Source organism: Eurypyga helias, unplaced genomic scaffold, assembly GCF_000690775.1.
Source record: "Eurypyga helias isolate BGI_N326 unplaced genomic scaffold, ASM69077v1 scaffold19679, whole genome shotgun sequence".
Classification (NCBI taxonomy): domain Eukaryota; kingdom Metazoa; phylum Chordata; class Aves; order Eurypygiformes; family Eurypygidae; genus Eurypyga; species Eurypyga helias.
In genome coordinates, this window is record NW_010270377.1 from 5464 (window position 1) to 32591 (window position 27128).

General features: G+C 46.5%; 1 protein-coding gene across 1 annotated transcript in view; it reads left to right on the forward strand.

Annotated features, from left to right (window-relative positions):
* The window catches only part of SAP30BP (SAP30 binding protein), a 30243-nt gene extending 5402 nt beyond the window's left edge, over positions 1-24841 (forward strand). The window contains exons 3-10 of the mRNA XM_010158429.1: positions 12076-12118; positions 18585-18673; positions 21155-21246; positions 21666-21726; positions 22214-22265; positions 22660-22718; positions 23923-24007; positions 24660-24841. Coding sequence (XP_010156731.1) covers positions 12076-12118; positions 18585-18673; positions 21155-21246; positions 21666-21726; positions 22214-22265; positions 22660-22718; positions 23923-24007; positions 24660-24841 — 663 coding nt within the window. The remainder of the gene's footprint in view (positions 1-12075; positions 12119-18584; positions 18674-21154; positions 21247-21665; positions 21727-22213; positions 22266-22659; positions 22719-23922; positions 24008-24659) is intronic.
* Positions 24842-27128: the final 2287 nt, after the last annotated feature.

The following is a 27128-nucleotide window of genomic DNA, read 5'->3' on the forward strand; positions in this document are numbered from 1 at the left end:
AAGTGTCCAAGGCCAGGCTGGATGAGGCTTGGAGCAACCTGGTCTAGTGGAAGGTGTCCCTGCCCATGGCAGGGGGGTTGGAATTGAAAGATCTTTAAGGTCCCTTCCAACCCAAACTGTTCCATGAAAATGTAATGCCTGCTATCCTAGCATGGCATGAAAGGTGTGGATCTGAGAAGAATAGCAGGGAAGCAACAGTTTCAGACTCCCATATTATCCTGGCCAGATGTCTTCATACATAAATGAAAAACCAAATCGCCTCCTCTGGCCTTTCGGGGTTTGGTTTGGGTTGAGAGGTGGAAGCAGCACGCTGCCAGGCAGCCCAGTGCCGCGCTGGCAGTAGAGCGGGCCCCTTGCTGTGGGGCATCCCGTGGGGCACTGGTGGAGCTGTGGGGCATCCCGTGGGGCACTGGCGGAGCTGTGGGGCACCCTGTGGGGCACTGGCGGAGTTGGGAGAGCCATGCTGTTAAGAAATGCGCCCGGATGGGAGGAGGTGGAACTTCGCTGTAAAAGTAGCTTACTTGGAGCAGTGGCAAATGTTTCCTGCCTCCCTTTTCCACCAAGTGGCAGTGTTCTCCTTCCTCATTGCTTCGAGCTTGCAGTAGCTGTGACAACTAGTGGGAAGGAGTTACTCTAAATCCAAAGTGTGGCCAGAAGCGGGGCACTTGATTATACCTTGGTAACCCTTTCGGCAGCCAGTACTTTGTTATGTCCCAGCTGACTGCAGTAGTTGTTCTTCCTCTCTCAGTTTCATTGTGAGACATCACAGACCTGGAAATGTGGGTATCAGGGGCTCTTTCTTTATGGCTAGGGCTTTTCCAGGCCCTGAATCTGACTGTACACTGAAGGTAAATCCTTTAAAATGCACCAAATGGGTAAAACCATTGCAATTCACTGGTTAATTTAGTCTTTTAAAGCCCTGAATGTACATTTGGCATTTTTTTTGTGTTGGTCTCTTTGTACCTATTGTGGATGAGCTGCTTTGAGATTGTCTTCATTAACGACCAGGTTGTGCGGAGAAGGGGTTCCCTCCTTCCTGCTGCATCCTGTGAGCTGGCCTCGTTCTGCACTTGGATAGGACCAGGCACACAACCTCCGGAAAGTTCAGTTGGCGTCAGCTGTGGGTACAGACTGAGGAGACTGGAAGTGGGGAATGATGTAAAAACTGTCTGGTGAAGGGGAGAGTGGAATTTGGAGCCTGCCTCCAAGAGCCCCAGTAGGGAGGTGGTTTTCCTACCCCACCTTGTGGTGTTGATACTTATCTCAGGATTTTGTCCTGATTTCAGGGAGTACCCCCTTGATCTTGACCTGAAAGCATTCTTCCAGAGCAGGCTTCTGTCCCAGAGGGTTCTCTGTTACTGAGCACCTGTCAACCAGTCCCAAACACCGTGTGTTTGCAGCAGAAGGCAGAATCCTACCCCTTCACATAGCAAAGTCAGATACCTTCCATCCTGTAACTGCATTTTGAAGTACTTCAGGGACTCATGGAAAATGGGAGATTCAAATGTAGGTACAACTCATTGCTCTCAAATTTCACTCAGGAAGGATGTGCTCAGGCTCTGGAGCAGGACAGAGCTGTTCGTGACCAAAATCACCTCAGGGGTCCCAGGTTTTAAGTTACCAATTGCAAACAGCTGTCTTAAAAGCGCTTCAGAAACAAAGCTTTCTGCTCAGAAGTGAAAAGAGAAGCTGTTGAGTGAAGGTGTGGTGTTAAAGATGGAATCCCACAGCCTGGACAGGTTCTTTATGTCTCTTCCTCAGATAACAGAGCTGTGGGTACAAAACAAAGGATGCTGTGGAAATGGGTGTGCGGTTTGGTGTGGAGCTGACATTGGTTTGGAATCAGGAGGGTTAATGGGCTGTGTGGGGTGTGCAGGTTGCTTGGGCTCTTGCCAGCAGCTGGCTGCGGTTACAGCCTCCCTGCAGTAACAAGATCCAAGCCTTCAGCGCTCACTGAATGGACCAGCCCTGCAGGAAGAAGGAAAATGAACCTTAAATGAAATATTGACCTTGTGCTGCAAGTCTCACCTGAGGGGTTGGGTACTTCGTGTTGTAGGGCTGGCTGAATTAGAGGTTGGAAGTGCTGATCAAGGACAGAGCCCAGCCCTGCAGCTTGGCTTGCTGGCGTTTTCTCAGGGGGAAATCATTAACTCTTGAGCCTTGATAGCGGTATCAGGCCTAGCCAGCGCAGGAAAGCTGATAAATATTGCCACTCCCTCGGCATGTGAATGCCTGACACATGGTAACAGTTTTCCAAAGCAGGTGGCTGCTTTGATGTTTTCCTTTCCTGGTTTTGGTTTAAGGGTTCCCCCTGCAACCTTTTGGCCTTGTATGGGGAGGCAGCCAAGCTGGGACCTAGCAGAAGGGTGTCCAGTTTTCAGAGGACTATTCTGTTTATAAGCATGTCAAGTACCACCTCTTGATAATCATCAACTCTTTATTATGGTCAGTTTTTATTGATCCGGCGTAACTGTAAAGTCATTTTACTGTGTTGTAATGCATAGCTGGGACCTGATGCTTAGAGAGAGGCTGTTGATTGCAATGGGTTTTTATCTTGTCTGCCCATTAACCTGTTTGTTTAAATACTGAATTATCTTGATTTAAAGTAGAAGTGGTAAGTACTAAGAACCAGTAAAAGGGGGTGTGTGCAGTAATGTAATCCCTGTAATTAACTCTTATGTTGATAAGTCATATTCATTTTTTCTGAATCCAAGATACGTTCATCCAGACAAATTCTGAAAAGGTGCCTGAACCTACTGAGTAACTTTCACCTCAAGTCTAGCACTGTTGCTCTGAAGAAGGGGAAGAAGCGTGTGTGGGAGAAGTTGTAGCATTAGAGCACCGTTGTTCCGTTGAGGTGTTGCGCTGCAAGCTGTAGGAAAGGAGCTGGCACTAGTAAGCTTTAGAGGATGGATGGGCATCACTTACTTCGGTGGTGGCGAAGCACGAAGGTTGCTTCGGAAGTACCGTTTCTCAACAGCTGAAAGCGTCCAGGGCTAATCTCAAAAATCCTACTTAGAAATACATTACAGGTCAGTTGACTGAAGAACATGTATGAAAACTGCTGTTTCACCCTAAACCAGTGCAGTCCGTGATGGCTGGAGCGACTGTGTATTAAGTAGCATCTGGTAGGAGGTAACTGGTTTGTAGGGGTGTTGGGGAAAGGCACTCCCCGTGTCTCATGCAAAACAAAAAAATGTCATTCTGTTATTTTTTTTCTGTCCCCCTTCTCTTGGCTTTTTGCCACTATCTGGGTTATTATTGGCCTCTGGCGGGCAGAAGTGGCAAAAGATCAGCTGTATTTTAAAACAGCCTTGTGTTCTGCCTGGCTGTGCCGAGTACCTCTTTGTAAACACTTTCAAAGTGAACTGTGCCGTTTTCAGGGCTGGAGTTCAGGTCAGGTCCCTGGTGGTTGGTCCCCCACTCATTTCTTTGCTCTCAAGCACACCCTGAAGGTGCCAGCGGGTGAGCACTGCGGTCTCCCGTGCACCTTTTTCTGTATTCTGTCTTCTTTTTAACGTAACTGTATAAAATGCTCTCTGCGCTTCCAACTCTACGTGTTTTTTCACTCCCTTTAGGTTTGGCGTGCTGTTTTCCAGCGCTCTGTCGAGGGAACCGGGGGTTCTGGCAGTGTAGGAGTCAGCATTACATGCAGAGAGCCTTTAGGGGCAGTGGAGTTAACTCAGCTTCTACTGCTGTCCTCTACACCACCACAGTGAGTGCTCAGCCAGTCAAACACCTGATACCAGGTTCCCGTTTTTAACCAGTTCGCTGACCTTAGTTATTGCCAGTTAAACAGTTTTGCATGCAGGAAACAAATCTTTGATTATTTTGCCCCACGTACTTGTGTCTCTCCAGCTCTGTCTGCCTGAGAGGGAGGGAGATGGCGGCGTTGTTGGTCTGGCTTTGCCTACTTCGGAGCTGCTGGCTTCAGTCCAGCTCTTGAGCTGTTTGGAGGATGAGACATGTCCACGGACATGCTTGTTCCTTCCTCCCCGCCAGGCATACATGCTGTGGCAGACTCCTGGCTCCCCGCAGTACTAAATACCACACATTATTGACGCAGGTGTGGCTTGCCTTTCTGCAAAGGAAGAGATGGGCTTTTTCTGTTTGTCTTTAAACGTGAAGAAAAGTCCTTTCTGGAGCTGCTTCCCCTTGCATATTTCACCTGATAAAGGTCTAAGTTCTTCAAGTCCAGTTCTGTTGTTGCAATTATTTCTGTCTGCTTTACAGAAATAGGCTCTTTGCATGTTGGTGCGTGTCAGACAGTGAGAGTCTGAATAGTCAGCACAGATGGAGGATTGTCTCAAATATCTGAAAACAGCATCTTCCAGCTTCCTCCTTCTGGGTACAGAAGGACCAAAATCTACAAAAACTCTATGTGGTCCATTCCTGGAGGAGCATGTATCCCGGAAAGGATACTTGCTTTTCCGCCTTGCCTCTGCCCCAACCCATGAAGAACTTAGTGCTGTGTGCTGGGGAAGACAGCTTGTGCAAGAAGTCAATTATGTCAGCTCTCCCGAGCCTTTCCTTTGCTGCTGTGAGGCTTAAGATTTCTCACAGCCTAGTTTCACCTTCTACTTGATTCTGTGCTGTAACAATCTGTAAAAACAAAACTGTTGGAGTAGCTTCACACCTCAAGCTCCATCATGTGATGCTGATTTCACATCTGAATTCCCGTTTCACTGCAGGAAGCAAAAGTGACTTGAAAGCAGAACCTAGGGGCTCTGCAGAGCAAGGCACGTCTCTGCAGACTGAGGAGACTGCTGGCTGCTGTGCTGCTGGCCACGCTCGAAGCCTGGCAGCTGTGAACCGCCGGTGTGCTCCCATGGGCTCTGCACTCTTCGTGCAGGCCGTTTTGCACGTTTACACCACTGCGCCCTGGTTGGTGTCCGTGCTGCAGAGAGGGTTGTACTCTGTGGTCTTGTAAAGTGTGTGCTCAGGGTGATCTGCAAAAGTTAACTTGGAGGGCCCCTAGCACTGGGGAGAGAGGAGGCAGCCGACGGAAGCGGGTAGCTTTGGGACCAGGGTGCTGTCTAAGGCAGATGTTACTAACTGCACCTCCACTTGGAAAGCAAGAGTTCTGGCACACAGCTCCTCGACTGGAAATTACTTCTAACAAACAATCTTTGTCAAATATTGAGATAGCGTATGTCAGGTGAATGGGATCAAGTTTCAAAGCAGCTATTTAAAGGCTTTTATGCGATGAATGCTTCCCTTCTGAAGCATTTTCTCACTGAAATGTTTTTTGACAGATCTTAGTTGCGCTTTTTTCAATGAAATTAAGGTGGATTTGTAGACTTAATTTAGCTAAAAAAGCAAAAGGCAGTGTCAGCAGCGCCACACGTTTTGATAAAATGCTTAAGGAACGTCTCAGGAGTTGAGTCTTCCCTGCCTTGTTCTTCCTTCCCTTTTTGTCTGTGGCAATAGCATCCCAAACCAGGTAGGTTTGTACAGCCTGAAGGCTGGATGTGTTGGGTTTTCCCTATAGGTGGTTTATTGATTCACTGCTCTCAATGTCTAGATTGTGGTCCCTGCAGTTTTTTCTTAGTTATATTTCTTATCCTGCACTGGGCACTCTGCCTGGAGCTGTGTATCAGAGCTGGCAAACAGGATGTGGCTGTAGGAAATGGGCTTGTTTTCAAGCTTTCTCTTGGGATTCTCCTCTCAACAATACAAGAGAAAAGGGGGGAGGAGGAATAAAAGCACTGTTCTTCTGTTCCCCTGCTTTCTCTTCCCGAGTCTGAATGCGCTTACACTCACCCTGTTCGCTGCCCTCAGCCTGGCAGCACACCAGCATCGGGCAGATGTGGTGAGCGAGAAAGAAACAGTTCTTGTCGTAAAATGAGGGGTTTCTGGTCTTCTCTTTCTGCAAGCACTTCTGATCTTTGCAGGAAAGCAAGAACATTATTGCTAGCCTGTTCCTTTAAAAAAAAAAAAGGAGGGGGAGTGGGAGGAAGAAAGAAACAAAAAAACCACCCCCAAAAAATAAAAAAGCACATGATCAGGGGTTGGAGAGGTCTTTCTCTTGCTGCCTGCTTATGAGTCACCTGCTTGCTCTGGCAAGGCCATCGTCACTATCAGCTTAGACAACTCTTGTAAAAATTAATGCCAAGTTAGAGTTTCTGTCCATCATACTCAGCCAAACGAGGCTGTTGGTGCATTAGGACTGGAGGAGATCGTTCAATGCTAGAGAGGAGGAAGAATTAGAGGAGCTTATTGCTGGCGCTTGCTGGGAGGAGAGAAATGGGCTGTAACAACTGTTGCTCCGCTGGCTCCTAGGAGGGGACTGCCCTGGAGAAGTCTCTGCCTTGCTACCTTCCAACTGAGCCAGTCGCGTGCCAGCAGCCTGACTGGTCTGTCCGTTTTGTGGCTGTCGGTTTAAACTGGTGTTAAATTTCCGTGTGTGCAGGCAGTCGGGTGAAATAGTTGGGGGAGAGAGGAAATTTTGCAGTGCAAGAGCATTCTTTCTGGGGGAAAAAAAAAGTGTTGAGGGGTACACTGGACGCTTCCTAGCGACGTTTTCTAATAGTAACTGGAGGACAGGGAAAACCGTCTGCCGGCCTGAGAGCACAACTGAGTGGTCACAAATCTGGCGTCAGCCTCACTTCTTACAATTTGCATCTCATTTGAAGGGATTTCTGGGTTTGTATCATTTCTGCCTCCCCATTCGACCGTTTCTTGTAGCATGAGTACGCCCGCGCTAACACGTGCGGCTGTTTCTACGAGAAATCAATGGTTGGGTTTGCACTTTCTGGCGACAGTTAATGCCAACAGTTACCTTCGCTGTGAGCTTTCTACTGGATTTATGGATCTTGTTTCAGGAAGGATTTAGCGAGCATTGTTGTAAGTCAGTCCATTCTTTCCATTGACTAAAGCTGTTCAGGGCATGCCTTTTCAAACTTGAATTCATCAGTCTCAGATTCATATTGTTTTTGCTTCCTTCCTTTAATCTCTGTTCCACACTATGAGGATTGTGTTTGGTTGTTATTATTTTCCATGGAACCTGAGCAGAGACTGGTTTTTATGTAACTGAATGGAAACACTACGACTGAAAAGATGGTCTATATTTCGCCTCAACCAGGTGAAATCTTAAGACAAAATGCGTCGCTTTCCTTATGCTTGTACACACCCACATCCCTCGGCTTGCTCTTCTTTAACTTACTATGATACATGGAAACTGAATCACAGAACGGTTTGGGTTGGAAGGGACCTTAAAGCCCACCCAGTCCCACCCCCGCCATAGGCAGGGACACCTTCCACTAGACCAGGTTGCTCCAAGCCTCATCCAGCTGGGTTCATAACAGTCAGGCTCTTTCAGGCAGGGTTGTCTTGCCCAGGGCTTGAAGAAAGCATTTTTCTTGGAAGTAGGAAAGATGGAAAACCTTTTTCTGAACACACAGATATTCCTCTGTGTAATAGAGTGTATTCTGCTGTCGGTGAGCTGATTTGCAGAATTGCTCTTTGTATCATCGAAAGTGTGACTTATGGTAGTTGTCCCGTTAGATGTTGAAAAGTGTGGGGGTTTTCTTGTTGGGTTTTTTAATACTTTGTCTTTGCTCACAGCAGTTTGTGCTTTTCAGAGGCTGCTCTGTTAGTCTCTGCGTCGGGGGAAAGCCTCTTGCTTGTCTTGCTGTCTTTCAGTCCTCTTCCAGCTTGGCTCTGAACCACCACGGCATCCCTTGACTCCTTGCAGTGAATCTGTTGGATTAAGGCCGTCTGGCTTTAGGCCTTTAATCTTGTGAGATCTAGGCTGCAAAATAGAGAGCAGCCAGAAAATCAACTTGCTGAGTGCATGAGGGGAATAAAATACAGTACTGCCTTTTTTTATTAACTCAGTCTGACCGTTCTTAGAGGCCATCATGTAATGCTAGATGGGATAAATGACTAGAGAAAAAGAATGTAGATGGGACTTTTTCTTTTTCCCCTGAGTTTTGTATTTCTGTGATGGTAGAGAGATTTTTCAGCATAACTAATGCGTCCAGGCTGACTGTGCAAGGTGTGAGAGACTGGCTGCAGAAGTAAACCTGGAGATGCTCCCGTGCAGGCCCTCAGAGGTTGGGCTTGTGAAACCCTGCAGTATTGGAAGGTGCCACTTAACCTTGTGGCTTTCAATGGTCAAGGTCCAAATGGAAATGAACCCAATAAAGGAAGCTCTGGGATACTTGAAGGTTCTAATAGGTTTTATATATTTATTCTGATAGAGAAGTTTGTCATAAAATCCCCTCTGCTTGGAACCGCTCGCCCGCTTGATTTTGTGCTCGTCGTGTGAGCTACTGGTACGTAGCCTGGTGGGTATTGATGGTGTAATAACCTACAAAAAGGTCACCTTGCCCAGTACGGATTTAGGCAAATTCCCTACTTAAAATTCAGTTATCTTCCAAATTTTTCATTTATTAAATGTGCTTGAATCCCTTTAGAAATCTCTTGTCCGTGTGTAAATACTACTTCCATTTTACAATTGAAAGGTAGCAACCATGCAGTATTTATTGTACCTTGTTACTCAGTGATTATCTCGTTCAGCTTTATATTGGATTAGATCTGCAGAAAATATGGTGGGGGTTTGGCGTGGGTTTTTTTTTTTTAATGCTGTCTTTTCTAATCAGTTCATTGTATTGAACGTGGGTCCCAGACTTAAATTAGCCTAAGGGAGTGTAGGCTGGTCCTTGTTGGATGATTACGCCGCTGAAGGTTTTTAGACTGTCCTTAAGTTCTTGATCTTCAGTAGATGCTCAGAGGTTTGAACAAACTTCTTAAATCTTTCATCTGCCAAACTGTATGTCCTCGGTCAAGTTGTTGATACTTGTCTAACGCTATGGCGAGGCAGTAAACTGAGCAACTATGAACAAGCACCGGGGGAGGAGTCGGTCATCCCTTTGTTTTCTGAAGGCATTTTAAGAGGCTTGAAAGTAGTCTGACTTAATGAAAGCTGTGTTGATGTCTTCAGCTTGTTAATGATGGAGCAGTGGGTGTAGGTACGCAGTAATTCATCAGTAAGCAAAATTCATGTCCTCTGGGCAGTGAGGTGTGGCTGTAATATGTTAGTGAACTTGTTTTCTGTTGCCTGGTGTAGCTCTGGGGTTTCTGCTGCCTTGGCTATGGCCTGGGGATGTGGAGACCAGACTCGCTGTGGTGAAACGGGGGTGGGCGATGAGGCCCTGTAAATGCACAGTGGCAGCCTGGTAGGGCTGGCTTTGTTTAGCTCTTGCAAATGGGGCTTGTGCTGTACCCCTAGGATTAAAGGATACAAATCGTAGAACAAACTTCTGGTGAAAACAAACTTAGTGATGATTCTGGGAATTCATAAAACGTACTATTTAATGCATCTGACACTTCAGAGATATGTCTGATGTAAGGTGCGTAACAGGAGAGGGTTTGGCTATCAAATGATCTCTTGTACTATCAGTCCTTGTTTCCTGAGAATTACGTGCTTATGCGTGGTGCTGGCCCCAGACTACAGGACACTTGAAAGCAGGCTTCTGGAAACTTCAGAAATGCAGCAAATGCATCCCTGTGAACTGGCTGAGTGAGAGGGCAGCTTGCTGGAGGGCATTTAGCCCATGTCGAAAGCACCTGCATTTGACTGTGCCACCGGGTTGCTTAAGTGCCTGCTTGGCAGTATTGGTCATTGGGGGTTTTCTCTTGCCTCTCTGTCCTTGGATGGTGAGAGGACAAGTGGGCAGAAGATGGGAGGGATAATGGAATTATAAATGCAGTGCTGGGTAAGAGGAAGGATCAAGAGGTGCTCGGGGATGTACCCCATCTCCTCCTCTTCCCTTTCAGTCCACTTAAAACTTTCAGAAGATAAGAGTGCAGGATGTAATTCAGCCAAGGTTGGAACAAAAGCAGTTCCCTCCTTTCACCTCAACAACCGTTGCTTGTTGTCTCAAACCGAGGTGACAAGTACTTTTTAATTGCGTATCTGCCCTTAAAGAGAATAAAGCAGCGTGTTGCCAGCCCAGCGAGTCACTGTGCCGCCTGGACGTACGTTTCCCTTGTATCTGTGGCTCTGTGAACTTCCCCAGCCCATGTGCAACATTTGCCTCCTAATCACCCCCTCTTCGTTACTGCAGAATTGCCCCCACTTCTCCAGTGGCAGACGATGCTCCCTCCCGTAACCATGGTGACATGGCGTTGAGGCTCACCGCGTTAACGCACCTCTTCGTTACCGCAGAATTGCCCCCACTTCTCCGGTGGCAGACGGATGCTCCCTCCCGTAACCACGGCGACACGGCGTTGAGGCTCACCGCGTTAACGCCGTGTCTGCGTAGGTTTGTGGAGAACACAGCCTAGATTCCCTGGATTCCTCTCCAGTGCTCTCACCAAAAAGAGCTCCTCTTGGCATGTTTTCTGCTTCGAAATGTCATGCTGCTGTTGTGTTTTTTTATTGCTTGTGCTCTTTCTGAAGACCCCGGGAGAAGAGGCAGTGGTGTGTTAGCTCAGAAGGGCTGGAGCTGTTAGTCCATCTCACAGAGGGGCCCGGGGCCTCGCCAGCTGGCCAGCAAGAAAATGCATGTTCCTTCGTGTACTTATTTTCTCTTTTGTGTTCTAAAATAGCTTTAGCCTTGTATTTCTGTGATCCCAGTGTACTTAGGGAGAAAGAGTGCTGCTTTTTTTTGTGTGTGAATGGCTATAAAAAGTGCCCTGTAGCAGTTAGTGTCACACAAAGAATTTGGTTTTTTTGCTTCCAGAGGGCTTTGGCTTCTCTGGCAATCCGTGGCTTTTCACGGTGACTTTGGCACAGCCTGTTCCCAGACCTGGCTCGGTGACCTCACTGCTTTCCCCTCACCTTATGCACCTCTCACCTGGTGCAGAACGGAGTAAAGGAGGGGGTTAGAGAGTGGTTACTAGGCAGCAGGGAGGCAGCATTATGTCTGTGTCAGGTTGAATGAATAGCTTCAGTGTTCAGAGGCACTGAGGAATTTTGGACTCACAGTCCAGTGAGTCACAAAAGGTCTTGGGGAGGGAGGCAGGGGGGAGAGGGCAGTGCTGGGATACAGCTGATACTGTTTCAGAAACTGGGTTTGTGCTGCACTTGATATCACTTGTGACTCTCCAGAAGCACCAAAATATTGGAATGTTGGTTACAAGTGGGCAAAAGCATATTTAAGAGTGTCTTATCCTACATAACACCTCCTGCTCAGCAGACTTTGATGCAGAGGTCTGCTGTGCACCTTCAGTTGAAGCTGCCTTCATTTATATTAGCACACCTAAGGGGAGGTAAGCTGTGCTGAGAAGATCTCCAAACGGAGCATTACAATTCAGCGGAGGTTGCCCTTGAGTTTCTAGAGCACATCGTCTGTCACTCCTGCAAAGTAGCAGCCAAGAGAGGATTGACAGTGGGAGCATTCTTCCGAAAGAGGAATACAGGATCTGCATCACCACCATCCTCCCTGGCATTTGGGTTTGTAGAGGGTTTATGAGCCAAAGCCCTGAATGGCACAGTTACAGAAGTGAATTCTGGCACCCAGGGCAAACCTCGGCAGCCCAGGACCCCGCAGAACCCCGGGTGTCCCCAGAGACTGATCAGATGCGGCTCTGAAGTTGCTGTGCTCTGCTGTTGGCTCTGGGAGCATTTCCCATTTCCCTGTTACTCTGGGAGTGCATCCACTGACCCTGCTTAGAGGACTGCAAGGTGCACAAGCCTGTGGTAGGCATTCCCAGGGCTGCAGGGTTTTCTGCCGGCTGGATCCAGCTTGTGTTTAGCTAGCTGTGCTCTAGAGCACTGACTCCTGGCCAGTGCCAAGGGCCAGCCACCAAAAATGAAGAATTTGTTGCTTCAAGTGCAACAGTTCTTGGGGAATTCAAAAGGAGCTGAGTGTCCAAGACTCACTGATACAAAGCCTTAATTCTGTCATTAAATTTAGGCTCTAGCTTTGAAAGGAAACCGGGCGTCCTGTTAGGCTTCAACTTTCCGTGGTACAAACGTTGCCCTGTTATAACGTGCACTTCATTCTTAATTTTTATTCTTTTGTCTCAGAAGTAATGTGTAAAATTCTAAACAAATGCACAGTATAACTTTTGAGGTTGAAAGTGTACCTTGACTAAAATCTTTTTCTTCCCCCTTCCTCCCAGGAATTTTCAGAACTGGAGAAAAGAGATCCTCAGGAGCTAGTTGGTAAGTTCACTCCGAAGTATTTATGCACATGTTTTTTCAAGCTAGACGTTCTAGGCTCTGCCTTTGTAAAAACCATCTTCACTCTGTCCTGACAATGCTGTGGTTTGGATTATTGCCTATAGTGGTTTATCTCTGGAATATTTTCAGTGAGGTCTTCTTTTGGGAGAAAGGCACCAGGCCTAAAAATACGAACATATTTTCATATATTACATGTCTATGATGTATGTGTAAAGGGCAATGCTGGTGTTTTTTCTAGATGAGCTTAAAAACAATCAAAGAAGTGTCTGGACAAAGCGGCTGCTTTAGAGCCAGTGTAACCAGGAATGATGACAGATACTTTCTTCCATGGCTTCAAAATCTTACCTAAAATATTTCCACTTCAATAAGATCCACGTAGCTGCTGCGTTGACATAGTGTATCGTATGTTTTCTTACGGTTACTGAATCTCACTTGATTTTTGTGACATCGCCCTTATTTATTCCACCATTATTAGTTATGGAAAAAAATGCTTGGGAAGTCCAGGGTCATCTGCTTGAAATGGTATCCTCGGCTTGGTCTCTGGAGCTGTGCAGGAAGTGTTTTATGTTGAACTTCTGACTGTCTTCAATATCCTTTGTTCCCCAGGTTACTAGTACCGCTGTGTGGTAGCGTGTAATAAGATCATTAAAAAACCTCTCGAGTTTAGAAGTTGCGCTATCTGTTAAGTCAGCTTGTCAAGGCTCAAGCATGGTATTTCAGCCATGAAGTGTGATAAACATAAAGAAGACAAATACTAGGATGCTCAGCTGTGACTCCTGCAACAGCCATCGCCCTGAAGCTTTGGACTTAAGTCCTTGTCAGTTGGCCTGCACCAACCCAACTGTTACATTGAATTTTCAGCCTTTAGAAGGCAAGACTGCTTTAACCAGACTCATGCCATAATGCAATAGGGGTCTTCTCCGAACTACTCATCTGCCTCAAAACGCGCGCTAGAAACATGGATGAGACAACAGCATTTAGGGTAAAGAAAAATAGCTGAAAGCCAGCTGCCCTTCTGCTCTCTACTTTACATACAGGTGAAGCTCTACGCTTGTAAAACAGCGTAGTGGGAAGGACTTAGTTTTCTTAGTTAAGGTGTAAGGCTCAGGATGCAATTTTGTTAGTCTCCTTTTCCCCCAGTGACTGCCCCATCCACAGGAGATGAGGACGCTGCATCTCATGACAGCCCAGACTTGCATGCAGGCTTACAGGCTGCAAAGAGGGCACTCATTGGTGTCACACACTCATGAGGGGACAGTGTTGGTGAGTCCACGACCTGGATTCAGGTTTGTGATGTATCTTTAATGTCGTTTCCCAGCAGTAGCGTGCACAGAGTGAGCTGTAGGGCTGACTTTGTGCAGGACCAGGTTACTAGAGGTCAGCACACTTGCCATGCTGGATTCTTTTTTTTTTTTCCCCCTCGTCTTTTGCATTAGACCATATCTTATCTAGATAAAAGGAGCTGTTGCAAGAGCCTTATGGTTGGTGTAAAGTAAGAACCACTCCCTTCCTGGGAACTTGGACTTTTAGAGTTAGAATTTCTTGAATTAAAAAGGTGTGGGATTTTCTGATGCAAAGCAAGTAACTTCTCCCGTGTGGGCATGTAAAGCTGTGTCTGATACCAGTATGTGGAAGTCAGAGTCTTCCTTAGATGGTTTTCCCCAACTGCTTTTTGCTTTAAAAGCTTGCGGGCCTGCCTTTCTCAGAAGATAACCTTGCATTGTTCAGCATCACCTTTATTCAAGTCCCTGGTTATGTAGTTGCTTAAGTACAGTATAAATACTGGCTCCTGCCAAAAATAATGTCTGATTTGCCTCCCCTGGACTCATGCTAATGTTTGTGTGCCTTGAGCTGGTCTGGAGGGTGTGGGGATTTTTTCCCCTCCCTGCAAGGCTTCCAGTTGGGTCCATTCCCTGATCTGCATAGTGTATGCTGGGTGAGCACTAGGGCATGGTCCTGACTTAAGCTGAAGCAGGGATCACATAATCAAAGCCTGAAAGGAGGGGAGGGGAGATTTCCAGCAGGAACTACTTTGTGGTTGAGGAGGAAGTGCATGTGGAACTTAATCTGATAGATTTCTGCATCAGTGTTGTCCTTTTAGGACATCTGAAGGGTGTACGGTGCTGGCAGTTACTGTATTTGCTGTTTCCTGCAGCCTTGAAAAATAATACTTTTAGGATTCACTTTTTTGCCCTGAAGTTCTTTGCAGCATGGTTGTTTACCTTTTGGACTGTAAGAAGTGTTCTCTCCAGCCCTTAGGATATCTGAGCACAAAGTCAGTGTTCATAAGCACAGAAAATACGGCTGAGTTGCAGGTCTCTCGCTGCATTTCTCAGCCCACAGAGCAGAAAGGGGAACCAGTGTCCTTCCATGGATGGGTGACTCACTGGAATGTTGTTGCCTCCAGTTCTTCCCTCTGATTTGGCTGTTCTGGTGCCAGGAAATCAGAAACCCACACGCCCCGGTTTATGCCAAGCAGCCTTGATGAGAGTGCCAAAGAATATAGTTTTAGAGACCAGGCACCACCAGTTTGCATGTCTCCAGGGGAAAGCCATGCCCCTCTGCTTACCCTTTCCGGGTCTTTGCTTGGTGTTTTGCATAGTGTGACCTTTATAGACAAACTGCCATCTGATACTGCCTGTAATACCTGTGGCTGCCTAAGATGCAGCGTAAAAGCGAACCTTACTAGGAGTGATTCCTTCTGCCTGGGTAGCAGTGTTACTGAGAGCGCGGAGGCGAGATGCTTTGCCAGACCTTAGATGATCCACACCCCAGTCTGTCCAGGTACAGCCAGCTCTCGATTCCTATGCACCCTTTTATTTTGGTTTTCTGCACAAGTAAAAAGTGCCTACCCATCTGTAGGAAAGAGCTCCTGTGCCCCCCTTCCACGTCTCCAGGGTAGCCTTTGGGCTGTGAGCACTCGTTTCCCTCAGATAGGAACCGAGGGCAGTTGTGCTGTGGTCCTGTCTCTCTTGCAATGCATTATGGCTTTGTACTGGGATACAGTCACATAACCCATCTGTGTCAAACTGTACCATTTCCATTTCATTGCCTGTCTCACCAAGATCTGGCAAGCAAATATCCACCACTGACTACTGAGATGCTGAATGTTTGCTGGGAACACCCTAATAGTTGGCTCTGGTTTGGCCTGCCCTGCAGAGCCCTGGGAGCAGCTGAACATCTCTGCTTTGCCGTAGTTTGAGTGCTGGCTGCATAAAAAGCTTCAAGCACCGATTGCTTGTGCTGATGATAACGTTTAGGTCAGCTTGTGGAAGGAGAATGCATGGACTAAGCACCGGTGGCAGCATCCTCCGGCAGCAGGATGCTTTGAGTTGCAGACCTGGCAGTGCATTGGCTCCTGCTTTCTTTCAAGGCCAGGCTGGATGAAGCTTGGAGCAACCTGGTCTAGTGGAAGGTGTCCCTGCCCATGGCAGGGGGGTTGGAACTGGATGATCTTTAAGGTCCCTTCCAACCCAAACCATTCTGTGATTCTATGAACCCCCATCTGAGTCATGGGATCTGCTTTATGGCCTCAGGTCTTTATCTGGACTGTGAATCTGATTAGGGCAAGATATTTACTTACTGTGAGCCAGAATCTGGGTGTGCCCGTAGTGATTAATCATGCCAACAGCCAACTTCCTGAGGTCCCCACATGGAGATCCTCTAGGCTGTGAGCCAGCAACTCCCAGGCCCAATGAGAGCCTGCAGCCAGTGCCACTACCTGTGACTCACGTCAAAGTAAAACTTTGATCTTGGCAGAAATAACAGGATGCACGAAGCAGTTGGATGTATCCTGTGAGGACACACCTTGTTGTTAGCTGTCCGTCTGCACTTACCTCTGTATAGATGGCAGAAAGCTGTGCTTGGGCCTTTGAAAACAAATCTTTTCTGCAGGAGCCTGTGGCCCTATAAACAAGTCCTAGGTTTAGTTGGAATTATAATCCCAGCTGCCCATTCCTCTGGGGAAAGAGCTGGTGGGAAGAGGCTTTGGAATCGGCCATCCTGCTGTCTGTTAGGGGAGGAAGTTTGAGGACTGCTCAAGGGCATGGATTATCTGCCCTTCCTTACTGTAAATAAGCCTGGAGGGATTAAACTCATCCTTTTCCTCCTAATGATGTGGCATCTCAGTCTGGCTGGAATGTGGTGAAAAAGCTGAGTAACGATGCATGTCTGTGCTCAGTTTTCGGGGTGCACGTAGCCTCGCTGCTGACTCAGTCCGGCTGCGTACGGCTGTGGTGGGACTGCAGTAGATGTCTTGGATCCGGTTCCTTGTGAGCCATGAAGAGGTGCCTTCCCCTGTCACTGTAATGCTGATAAATGTTTTCACATGGCTCAAACAAAAGAGCAAATGAGCACCAAAACCTGAGAAGTCGCGTGTCAAAATAGATTGGCTCATTGAGGGCTCTTCTGCTCCAGTGTTACTGCTCTTCCAAGGGAGCTTGGAGTTGATTGCCGAGCGTGCACTCACGACTTTGACTTCTTTGCTGGCAGACAGAGTTCTCGGCCAGAGCTCCTGAGTCCACAGTTCCCCTTCACATCAGTGTTTTGTTTCTCAGTGGCACTTGTGGTCATCTGCAAAGACAAGGGGTCTGTGGAATGTCTCGTCTGGAGCTAGGCTTGGGGTTTTTTGTTTGTTTTCTCTAAGGTCCTTTTTTTGCCTTGAAGTCTGGATTTGGTGGCCTTTTTTCCCTATTTCTGCTGATGCTGTGATCTCTTAAGCCATTAATCAGCTTTCACCTTTTCCAGAAAGCCTAGTGTGCTGTCTGTTACGCACACTTCTGTCTATTTACGCTCAGGGTTCCTGAAACTAATTAAACTAGAGGTTTCCCCATCCCACCAGCAGCTGTAACCTGTAACAATGTCTGCCTTGTTGACAGGGAGCTCCAGTTTGTCTCCCTTTCCGTAGGGAGTCTGGCAAGCTCTCCCTCCACAGAGGCACCCTCTTAGTAAATGCCAAAGGAGACTTTTTGTTCCTTACTAGCAACTGCTCAAGAATTTAACCCTCAGCAACGTCTTGATCAAACAGAGTGAGCGGTGGCCTGCTCGCTTTGCCTCTCCGAAGGAGATTGTCCTCAGTGCTTTGCATTTTTACAAGAGGAATAGAAACTGTAGAAGTGCAGAACATGGGTAGTGTTGATTATTGGTAACCTGGGGATGTGATGCCCTGTGCTGGAAGGCAGGAGAGCACCCTGTGTTCAGACTCTGCCCTTGGGGCCTTTCTGGGCTTCGGTCAACGGAGCCGAACTGGAGCGTGCTGGAACTGCAGCTCAGGCAGCTTTTCCTGGGGAACGAATAACTGCGGAGCCACACGTGCAAATGGCTTGGTGGAGATGACTTCTGTGCTGGAGTCGGGTCTCTTCTACCCGCTACAGACGAGGACTCTGGGATGCGTTCCCTGTACAAATTATGGTTGAAAACAATCCCAGCTGCTGAAATGTGGCACAGATCTAGACTTGGCTAGAAAACTGCCTGGGTTTCCCATAATAGTGGGAAAGTAGCAAGCAGTTGGGGGAAACATGGCAGCTTATTTTGCTGATAACTCTGTAAACTAATCTTTACAGGGCAGTCAGGTACTCTAATAGTATATCCCAGCACAAACAGCTACAGAGATGTGACAGTCTGTACTGGGCTGTTCGCAGTCCTGCAGAACGGGTTGTTCTTTCTAGCAACAGCCTGGCTCTGTAAGGAAAGATCAAAGTGCCTGTTAAGGAAAACTTAAGGATGAAATACAATTTCTTGTGGTTAACTCCTGACAGCCTTGGGAAGGGCTGTTCCCTCCTTGGACCGTTTTGGTTCACGTAGGCAAGTCTTGAAGTAAACAGGGCCCAAAGTGATCACCTCCCCAGAAATGGCGATGAGCCAGGCTGCTTTAGATTGATCCCACGATCCTCCACACACTGTGAGAGAACCAGACTCTCTATTCTGGCACACGGTTTGTCAGAGACTCCAGGTTTTCTAAGCTGTCCGGAGCAGGGATTTATGGTGTGTATGGGAGACCTGTCGCAGCAGAGGGCTCAGTATATGGAGCACAGTGCAGGCGTTGAGATACATTCCACAAGCCAACCTTTGTTCCACTGAAGAGCCTTTGCTTTTGAGGATCTTGCTGAGGAGTGCAGCTGGAGTGGGAAGTCACTTAGCTTTTCACATTTCCGTTCTGGGGTGAAGAGACCCTGAAAATAAAGCTTTAGCATGGGGGTGACGCAAAGCCACAGTATAAGGTAGGCACCAATGAAGTCAGCGTGGCATCCCCCTTCTAATGATCTGACCTTTAGTTGTTTCTTGCTCAGCACTTTGAAAACACCATGAGTAGCAGCTGATAGCATTCCCCTGTTACCTTTACCCATCAGCTCTCAATGATAGAGTGGCTCTAGCAAGGACATTAAACAAATTGAATGACTTAAATTCCCTTCAGCATTGCCAGAACTCATGCCCAGTTTGCTTTCTACAGCTTCTTTTTCAGAGAGAGTGCGGAACATGTCTCCAGATGAGATCAAAATCCCCCCTGAGCCTCCTGGCAGATGTTCTAACCACTTGCAGGTTGGTATAAGTCCACTTTATTTTTTTTAAAAGGTTTGCAGTTCAGTAGGGAGGAGGGCTATTTGGCAACTCTGCTCCATATTTTTGCACAAGTCAAAAATCCAGAATTAAAGCTGGGTTCTTACCACACTGAGTTTATTAATGCATTGTGTTATGCTTTAGGCTTCACAGCAATTCTAGTTTAGGAATCTCAAAGTAGCTTAAAGCTCTTTTCCAGTCTGCTTTAAAATGACTCTTGATCCCGCTAGTGCCACAAGCAGTGTTTACTGTGACGGCTGTTATCCTCTTACCTCAGCAAATTCAGCTCCGGAGGAAAGAACAAATCATTGTTTTTCTATACAGGCCTGAGAATCCCCTAACTGGAATAGTTGAGACAGCATTGACTGGATTCCTTTTCCACCTACATATCTCTAGATGATAAACATTTAGAGGGAAGACTAGTAACTTAGAGGCAGCAAAAGAAAACAAATGCGTGTTTTCTCTGGTGCGCACCCAAATAACTGCAGTAACCAATTTTGCAATAGCTTTCTGCTCTGTTTTCTCCCTCCTGATGGAGGGCAAATGAAGGATCAGGGCCTGCTGTTTCCTACCACTCAAAACTAAAATTTGAGTTTTAACTGCCCAGTAGAAATAAAAGTAAGAAATCACGTCTGGAATGCTCTATAAAGCAAGCTGCTCGTGTGCAGTGGTGATTCAGAATGACTCACTGTCCAGATTGCACTTTCTTCTCTCTGCACAGTGTACCTGGGCACACCCATTCCCCCTCCTGTGCTGTGGGAGCATTTTACTGTCCTGATATCCGTGAATTAGTGTGTTGTGTGTTAGATCGGAGGAATGCACACAGCTTGGGAGAGGAGACAGAATAAAGCAGATTTTCTTGCCCTTCGACAGCAGTTTACTACGTTAAATCAAAGGAGGACTTTTCCTCTGTTAGCAGGTCAAACCACATCTTGGAGCACTTTCAGCAAGGAGATGGGATTGTTCTTGGGAGATGCAAAATGTTCTTGGCTTTTCGCTGTCGATTTGCTCTTCCCTTTTGTCAGATCCTTCCTCTAATAAACTGTGTCTTGAGCTCTGCCAAAGGGAGTATTTCCTACTATAAAGTTGACTGAGTCGTTCCCCATCTGTGGACTTTGGGAACCATAGTGTTACCTCCACGGGAAGGGGACAAAAGGCAACACCAATCATTTCTACATCCCCAAATTTTTGCAGTTGTTCCTTCAAACCTCGTGATATGTGCACTGGGTGTGGAGATTTTGTCATTTCTTGTTGCTAATTTTGTGAGGACCTGATGAAAATTTTAAAAAAAGCTTTATGTTATAAAGTTGATGAAATAAGAGTTTCATGTTGGCTCTTAACAATCCTCTTTTATCCAGGCATCAGCAAACCCTTAGGCAGTGGTCAGTCCTGTACTCGAGTTGACCGTCCGTACAGAGGGACATGACGTGACTTGTCCAGAAGCAACAAAGGAAAATTGACTCAGCTCTCCCATCCTGAAAGACTAAAGGCCTAGCCTCTTGCACATGAGATATTTGTGTCAAAAACGAAAGATGAAGGAAATTACTGAGAATATTCTCTTAGTAGTACCACCTGAGTATATGTTCCATCTCAGTTTCTGCTTTTGCTATCCCTTCAGCATCACCAGAGTAAAAATACTTCTAAGGTCTTCCACTACCTTGCTGAGGAAGAAAAAAAATCATGTTTATTTTTAAATCTTTCTGTCTCTTTGGAGAGTAGACTGCTTGGCATCTCCAGCCTGAGTCAGTTAAGTTGCCTTTTGCAGGGGCTGGTAGCTCCAGTACAGTATCCACAGAGTTTGTAACTGAGTGATCTGCAAGAGAAGCCGATTCCCTCTAAGCAGTCATTTGTGCTGAAACAGGGATTTAAAGTGCACTGTTCCTAAGGGCGTTTGGCTGCCAGTGGGCACCACCAGCCATACCTACTGATGACACTGGGCTTAGTTCTCCAGCAGAACTTGGCTCTGCTCTGTTAGCCAGGCGTAACATTGAGCCTGGCCTTCTGTCCAGTGCAGCCCAGGAGCTGTTTTCCAGGAGAGTGCCTGAGTCTGAAGGTGGGTGTGATGGTCCCTGTAAGTCATGGGACAATCTTGGTGGATTCCACCTGTCCCTCCAGGCTGGCTTCTACTTCCCAACAGTCATAGCTATAAAAGGAAGACACAGACTGGGAAGAGGGAGTGTGCAGTGCTGCCTCCAGTGCAAATCTGTAATCGCAGAATCCTTCAGAAAGTGCAGAGATCAGTTCCCTTACCCATCCAGACAGTTCATGAAGATGCTTTGAGACGTTAAAGGAGGGAGTGTCATCTCTAATCAGCCTGCCTGGCCTTAGGGGAGAGGTGGAATCCTTGCTCCCTGCAAGGAGGTCACTGGTTCGGTTGGCTTGTTTCCACATGTACACTTTTGAGAGTCAACTGATGTGCTCCTCTTTTTCATGCTGGCTCACCCTGTAATCTTTCTCCCTTAGGATAAAATTCAAAAGCTATATGAGAGGAAAATAAAAGAGGGCATGGATATGAACTACATCATTCAGAGGAAAAAGGAATTCCGTAACCCCAGGTGAGCCACCATCTTCTGTGTGACCGAAGCACCAGAGAGCAGATGCAGGAATTTTCCTCTTTGGAGCTGTAGCACGAAGAGGATCCTGAGGAAGAAGTACTTCTACTTACAAAAATGAGAGACATAATTTGATTGTAACTGAAACTGTAAAACTTTTCTTTGTCTTCTGTGAGGCAACAACTAGAGTTGGTGTGTCGGTTTGATTTCAAATGTTCAGGCTTTGGATGAAGTGTTTCAGAACGTGTGTCTGTTCTGGGAGCTGGGAGATTAGTTTGGGGGAAGTGGGTAATAACGTAGGTAATGACATGCCACATCCATTGTAGCAAGTGTAGCTTCCCAGCTTCTGAGTTCTGCTATCAAATCTGAAACGCTTCTGTGTACTGCTGGCTCTGTTCTGATCTCTTGGCTTTCCTTCACAGCATCTACGAAAAGCTGATCCAGTTTTGTTCAATCGATGAACTCGGTACAAATTACCCAAAGGTGAAGTGCAACACTTTGAACTGCCAAGGGAACGGGTAAAAGAGAATATAGGGGTGTAAGGACTTCGCGCAAGCTCTTGGAGCCTGGTTTGTTCAGACGCCCTTTAAGGGAACTTCAGTCTGATCCTCTGCACTGAAGTGAACATTTTCATGTGGTGCTGAGCCTCAGTGCCTCCAGCTGTGCTGTAACGAGCCTGAATAAGAGCTGCTGAAGTGTGTAAATGTGGATGAAACTCCTTGGGGGGCTAGGAGCGGAGCAGCAGAAAAATGCATGGCTTATCCCAGCATCCCTTTGGCTTCAAAGCTGTTTCTTCATTCACAACAGAACGTGATCTAATAAAAGAAGGTCTGATGTGATCTTTGTGTCACTGGGGTGCAAGAAGTCAGCAATGAATATCGTCAGGGAACAGAAATACATAAAACATTTTTGTGTTACATTTTGTGTGTGTGTGGATGTAGCCCTAATCTGACTTATTTCTTTTCTGTAGGACATGTTTGATCCTCATGGCTGGTCAGAGGATTCATATTATGAGGCACTAGGTAATTCCAGGAAGTCTTTTTTTTTTTTGTCCTTAGTTCTTTGTGTTCTGTGGTTAATTAACTGCACTAGAGTCTTCACTTCCTTTATAAATGAGAAGTCATCACATGCTGCTCTTGAGCTACATCATTCTGGTTGGATGTGTCTGAATGTTACTGATGCTTCATCAGTCTGGAAAGCATTTTCTTTTGAATTGGCTTTTCAGTGTTTCTTCTCTTAAATCATTAATTTAGTGCAGTAATGCCTTGATGAAATAGCAGTAGTTAGTTTCATGGCAGTTTAATTTTCTATACACAATTTGAAGTTTGTGATTGTTCACGAGGGAACGTGTGTGAGTGAGAGAGTTGTGAATTGTTACTGTTCCTAGTACTTCTTGTAACTTCTCATCTTCCTCAGCTAAAGCCCAGAAGATTGAAATGGATAAACTGGAGAAGGCCAAGAAGGAACGCACAAAGGTAGCTATTCCAAACCAAAAGAGGCATAGGCAGGGGTTTATTTGTTTCACTGCTGAATTTAATTTCATTGTTTTGCTGTTTCTTATGAACTGTGCTCCATGCTAATACTGTTTGTTTTTTTCCCTGGTTCTGCCCTTTCTTCTTGTACGGCTTTTTCCAGGCTGCGCAGATCAAGTTCTTTGCCCTTCCTTATAGGTCCATTTCTCTAGATTGTGTATTCCACTGGATTTCCATCTGGTTTGTCAGTATTTTTAATCTGGAGCCCTTGAAAGGCTATTCAGTAAAATATGGGCAAGATAATGCATAAACAGCAGCTTTTTTCATAATCTGATATTTTGCCTGGTGGCATAGCCTAGTGATGGCTTAATTTCCTCACCATACCTCATTGTGAGACAATGCCTGCTTTGTGTTCTCCTTGATACTGCCTTCTGGCATCTAATTTCCAGAAATGCTGGGCCTGTTTTAACTTGAACTGGGCTTGTCACAAAAATGTACGTTCTTGTGTACCCCCAAAGAGAGCACAGGAGGTTTTTCTCCTGTCCCGCAGTGGTGTTGCCTTTAAGCTAGTGGCTGGCATTGGAAGACTGTTGAGTGGCTGCCATCTAACCTTGCAGAAGGCTTCTTCTATATTCAGTACGTGGAGGTGGTTTTTTCTCGCAGCGCGTGCTGTGTCTTGCTACTTGGTTTGGGGTTTGCACAGTAACCCTGGTATCTGATTGCGTCCTTGCCCGTATCTGCAGCCTTGAAAATGTGAGTCTGCGTGCTGCTGTAGCTCTTGTTGCTAGGTTTCTTGCTGTGATGCGGTCGCAGTAAATCGTGCAGGTAGGGACTTGTCTTGCATGTTTCTTAAGGGGAAAAAGAAAAGGAACTTCTGACTGTGTAAATGCATTCTTTAATGACCAGAATCTATCCTTCAAGCTATATAAAATTCCTCTGCTTATACCAGTTAACCAACAGGTTTTTATTGTGTCTGCCTTTGGAGATGGGCTGCCGGAATCTTTAATGATCGTGGCTTCAACACGCTTTGGCCTGGGGTCTAAATCTTTCTTCCTGCATGACAGTCACCTCAGAGGCCAATCTCTTACATGGCATTAAAGCTGTTCTTAGCCTACATCACTTCTCTGTGTTCTTAAAATAAGACTATGTATGTTAACATCCTGATTTTCTCTTCTCCCCTCTTTCCTGTGTGTCTCTCCCTTCCCAGATTGAATTTGTGACTGGCACCAAAAAGGGTACAACAACAAGTGCCACTTCTACAACAACCACAACAGCCAGTACCACTGTGGGAGGTAAAGAACTGTTGTGATTGTACCTGTTAAGCTGCAGTAATGCTGGGATTAGCGCTTCCTGGAAACCCTGACGGCTCCTTATTGTGTATATAATGTGTATCTAGTGTTCCTTCCGGGAGCTGACAGACTAGCTTGTCCCTATATCCCATGGCTGTCCTTCTGCAATGAAAGCTTAGGAGACAGATTGGGTAGTGAAAAGGGTTATTAGCAGGGCAAGAAACCTTTGTTTATGGTAGTAGAGTGTTCTTGGGACTGATACATCTCGAGAGATTTGGAAGGACTGAAAATCATCCTGCCTTTCCAGCTGGGAGGAATGGAGAAAAACCACTGGAGATAGTGTGTTCTGTGCCTCTACCTGAGCAACTGAGATACATGTGCTCTGTTAAAATTCAGCATGCTCTGGGGCAGGGCGTGAGCCTGTCTCCCATTTGGCTGGAGTTCAGGTGTAGAGCTTTACTTGGACTCTTGAGGTATAAAGTTGTCTCTCCTCCTCAACACTTATTGCCAGCGTGTGCTGAAATAAATGTGGGGAAACACTGTCTAGTCAAGCAGTGGTTTATTAAGAGTTGGCAAGGCACAAGGTGTTGCAAAGGGATTGGTGACCCTTAACTTAATGCTAATCCTCGTTTGCTTGGTCTAATCAACTTCACAGATGCCCAGAAGAGGAAGAGCAAGTGGGACTCGGCCATCCCTGTAACGACGATTGCTCAGCCCACCATCCTCACCACTACTGCAACGCTGCCAGGCGTCGTCACAGTGACAACCAGCGCGAGCGGATCCAAAACGACGGTTATATCAGCTGTTGGCACCATTGTGAAAAAGGCAAAGCAGTGACTGGGGTGCTGAGCCTGGATTTTCGGACTTAATTGTCATTGAAGCGATGGTTCTCGGAAGGGAGGGGTAGCTTTCGCCTTTGGTAAAAGATGACAAGATTCTTTGAAACAGACCACAGTTTCTTATTGAAAGAACGGGGGCAGGAGCAGGCATGCCAGCTGTGCGCCCACAGGAACGGACCTCTGCCCAAAATGCCTCTGCCTTGTCTTGCTGTGGGAAGAACCAGTCTGAGTGTGGTGTGCTGGGGAAAGCTGGTGTCTGGAGTCAGCTTGTAAAAGTTAGTTTATTAAATTACCGCGTTCGGGTTTTACCCTGCTTGCAAGTCTGGTTTTAGGGGAAGGAAAAAAAAAATAGGCAAGGAGTGAAGGACTCTCAGTATTACCCTTGTGTATTCCAGGTCCCACTGAGAGGCTGCTAGCAGTTGGGATATGGGCCTCCCTGACACATGCCAACTCGGTTCCAGGGGAATTAAAGCAGAGCCAGTTGGTCAGTGTCCCTCGTTAAATGTGCAGCAGAGACCTGGAGCAATCGACAGGTGTGACTGTAGACTCGCTCTGTTACAGTGCTGACGCCTGTACCTGTGTGTGTGTCTCTGTAGATCTTAGTGACCGCGTGGTGAACTGGTGAGGAAACTCTGCTGACGGGGTCTTGGTACCATCCCGCAGGGATGGAGATCGCTGTGCAGAACCCCTCAGCTGCAGAGGTTTGGTCTGCAAACTCGTTTGCCAGGACCTGTGCAGAAAACTCATCCGTTGCCGTGGGATGAGGCTGGATGCAGATAAGCAGAGGAGAGGGTCTGATCTTAATCGTGGTGTTGTCCATCTTCGTACTAGGTAGTGGTGTACTGTGGAAGGCACACGTGGCGGTTACTGCTCGCTCCGCTCTTGTGAAAAAGTATTTTCAGTTGAAAATTTTATTGTATAAATCTTCTTACCTGTGTTGCAAAAAATTATTATAAAAATGGGAAAGTCTTTAAAAAACCCCAACCTGGCAGTGTGGATGTGTCTGCGTTTCTCATCTTGGCGAGGGAGAATCGGTACCGTTTGTGCTTTGGCTTACGGGTACCGTGAGGCGAGTGTGTGATGGTCCCGTGAGTGAGGGTGGCCTGAAGGTTTTTTCACATTATGGATTCTTTTTTTTAATCTCAGGCTCAGCTGGGGGGAAGGGGGCATTAAACTGGCTTCGATTGGAGTCACTTTTGTTGTAGAAGATGTTCTGAAGGGGTTGGTAATTCAGCAGTTCTTAATGCTGGGGTTTTTTCAACCCTGTTCCTGCATCTTAAACTCTTTCAGAAGTGACCAGAGGTTCCCTAGTGCCAGCACCTGGGTCTCATAAAACCTCCATCTGTAGAGGCCAGTCTCCTAAAAAGGAGCTCAGCAGCAGCAAAGTGGTTTGCTCATTGTTTTGAGGTAGGTGATGAGATACATGATTGGTTCCATTTGTGCAGAGAAACAGCTGCCTACAGGGACGTTTTTCTTCTTTGTAGTGGTTGCTCTGGGTTGTTGAAATGGTCTTTCATTCTTAGATCATGATTTTTCTGGTTCTCATTGGTTTAAGTTAAATTTCTACCCAGAGCCTGGTTTTTCTAGGGCACGAGCGGTTGCCAGATAAACAAAAGCAGAAGTTTCTTAGAGCTCAGCGCTGCTTTTTCAGTGTTTTATCTACCTTAAGTCACCCCTGATCCAGACTTTGCATGTCTGGTGATGCAACAAAGAAATAAGAGGATGGTTTCCTGCTTGTAAATAATTTTTACAGGTGTGAAACACTTTGTCCTGGCAGTCATTGTAGCCTTAAAAAAAGCAGTTTTGTATCCCAGAATGCTTATGGGGGAGGAGCCAGGGGGCTGACAAGACTGTCGCACGGGATGCTGGGGAGATGGTGGAGTTGCTCTTTTTAAAGCAATAAGATATTACAAGGTGTGAAAATAGTAAGATAGAAATATCTCTCCTAAATTACTTTGGGTTGGGCTGCTGATTCTTGCAAGCTTCTAACAGATGCCTTAACTCCATCCTATGGAAGATGGTAGCAGATCCCAGTCTTGTTTTGGCGTTGCAGTGTACTGTGTGGAGGATGACACGTTTCACCTCTGCTGTCCAGGGGTTTATTTCTTTGCCTTGAGAAAAAGTTTTCAGGGGGTTCCTTTTAAAGGCCGAGGACGTACTTGGGATGGGAAATACAAGCCATTAGGTAGCTTTGCAGCTCTGTAAGGTGACTCTCCTGTCTAGAATGCCTTGTATAATTCCGTCCTATTCCAGAACCAGCGTGGTATCAATATCAAAGTCCTGCT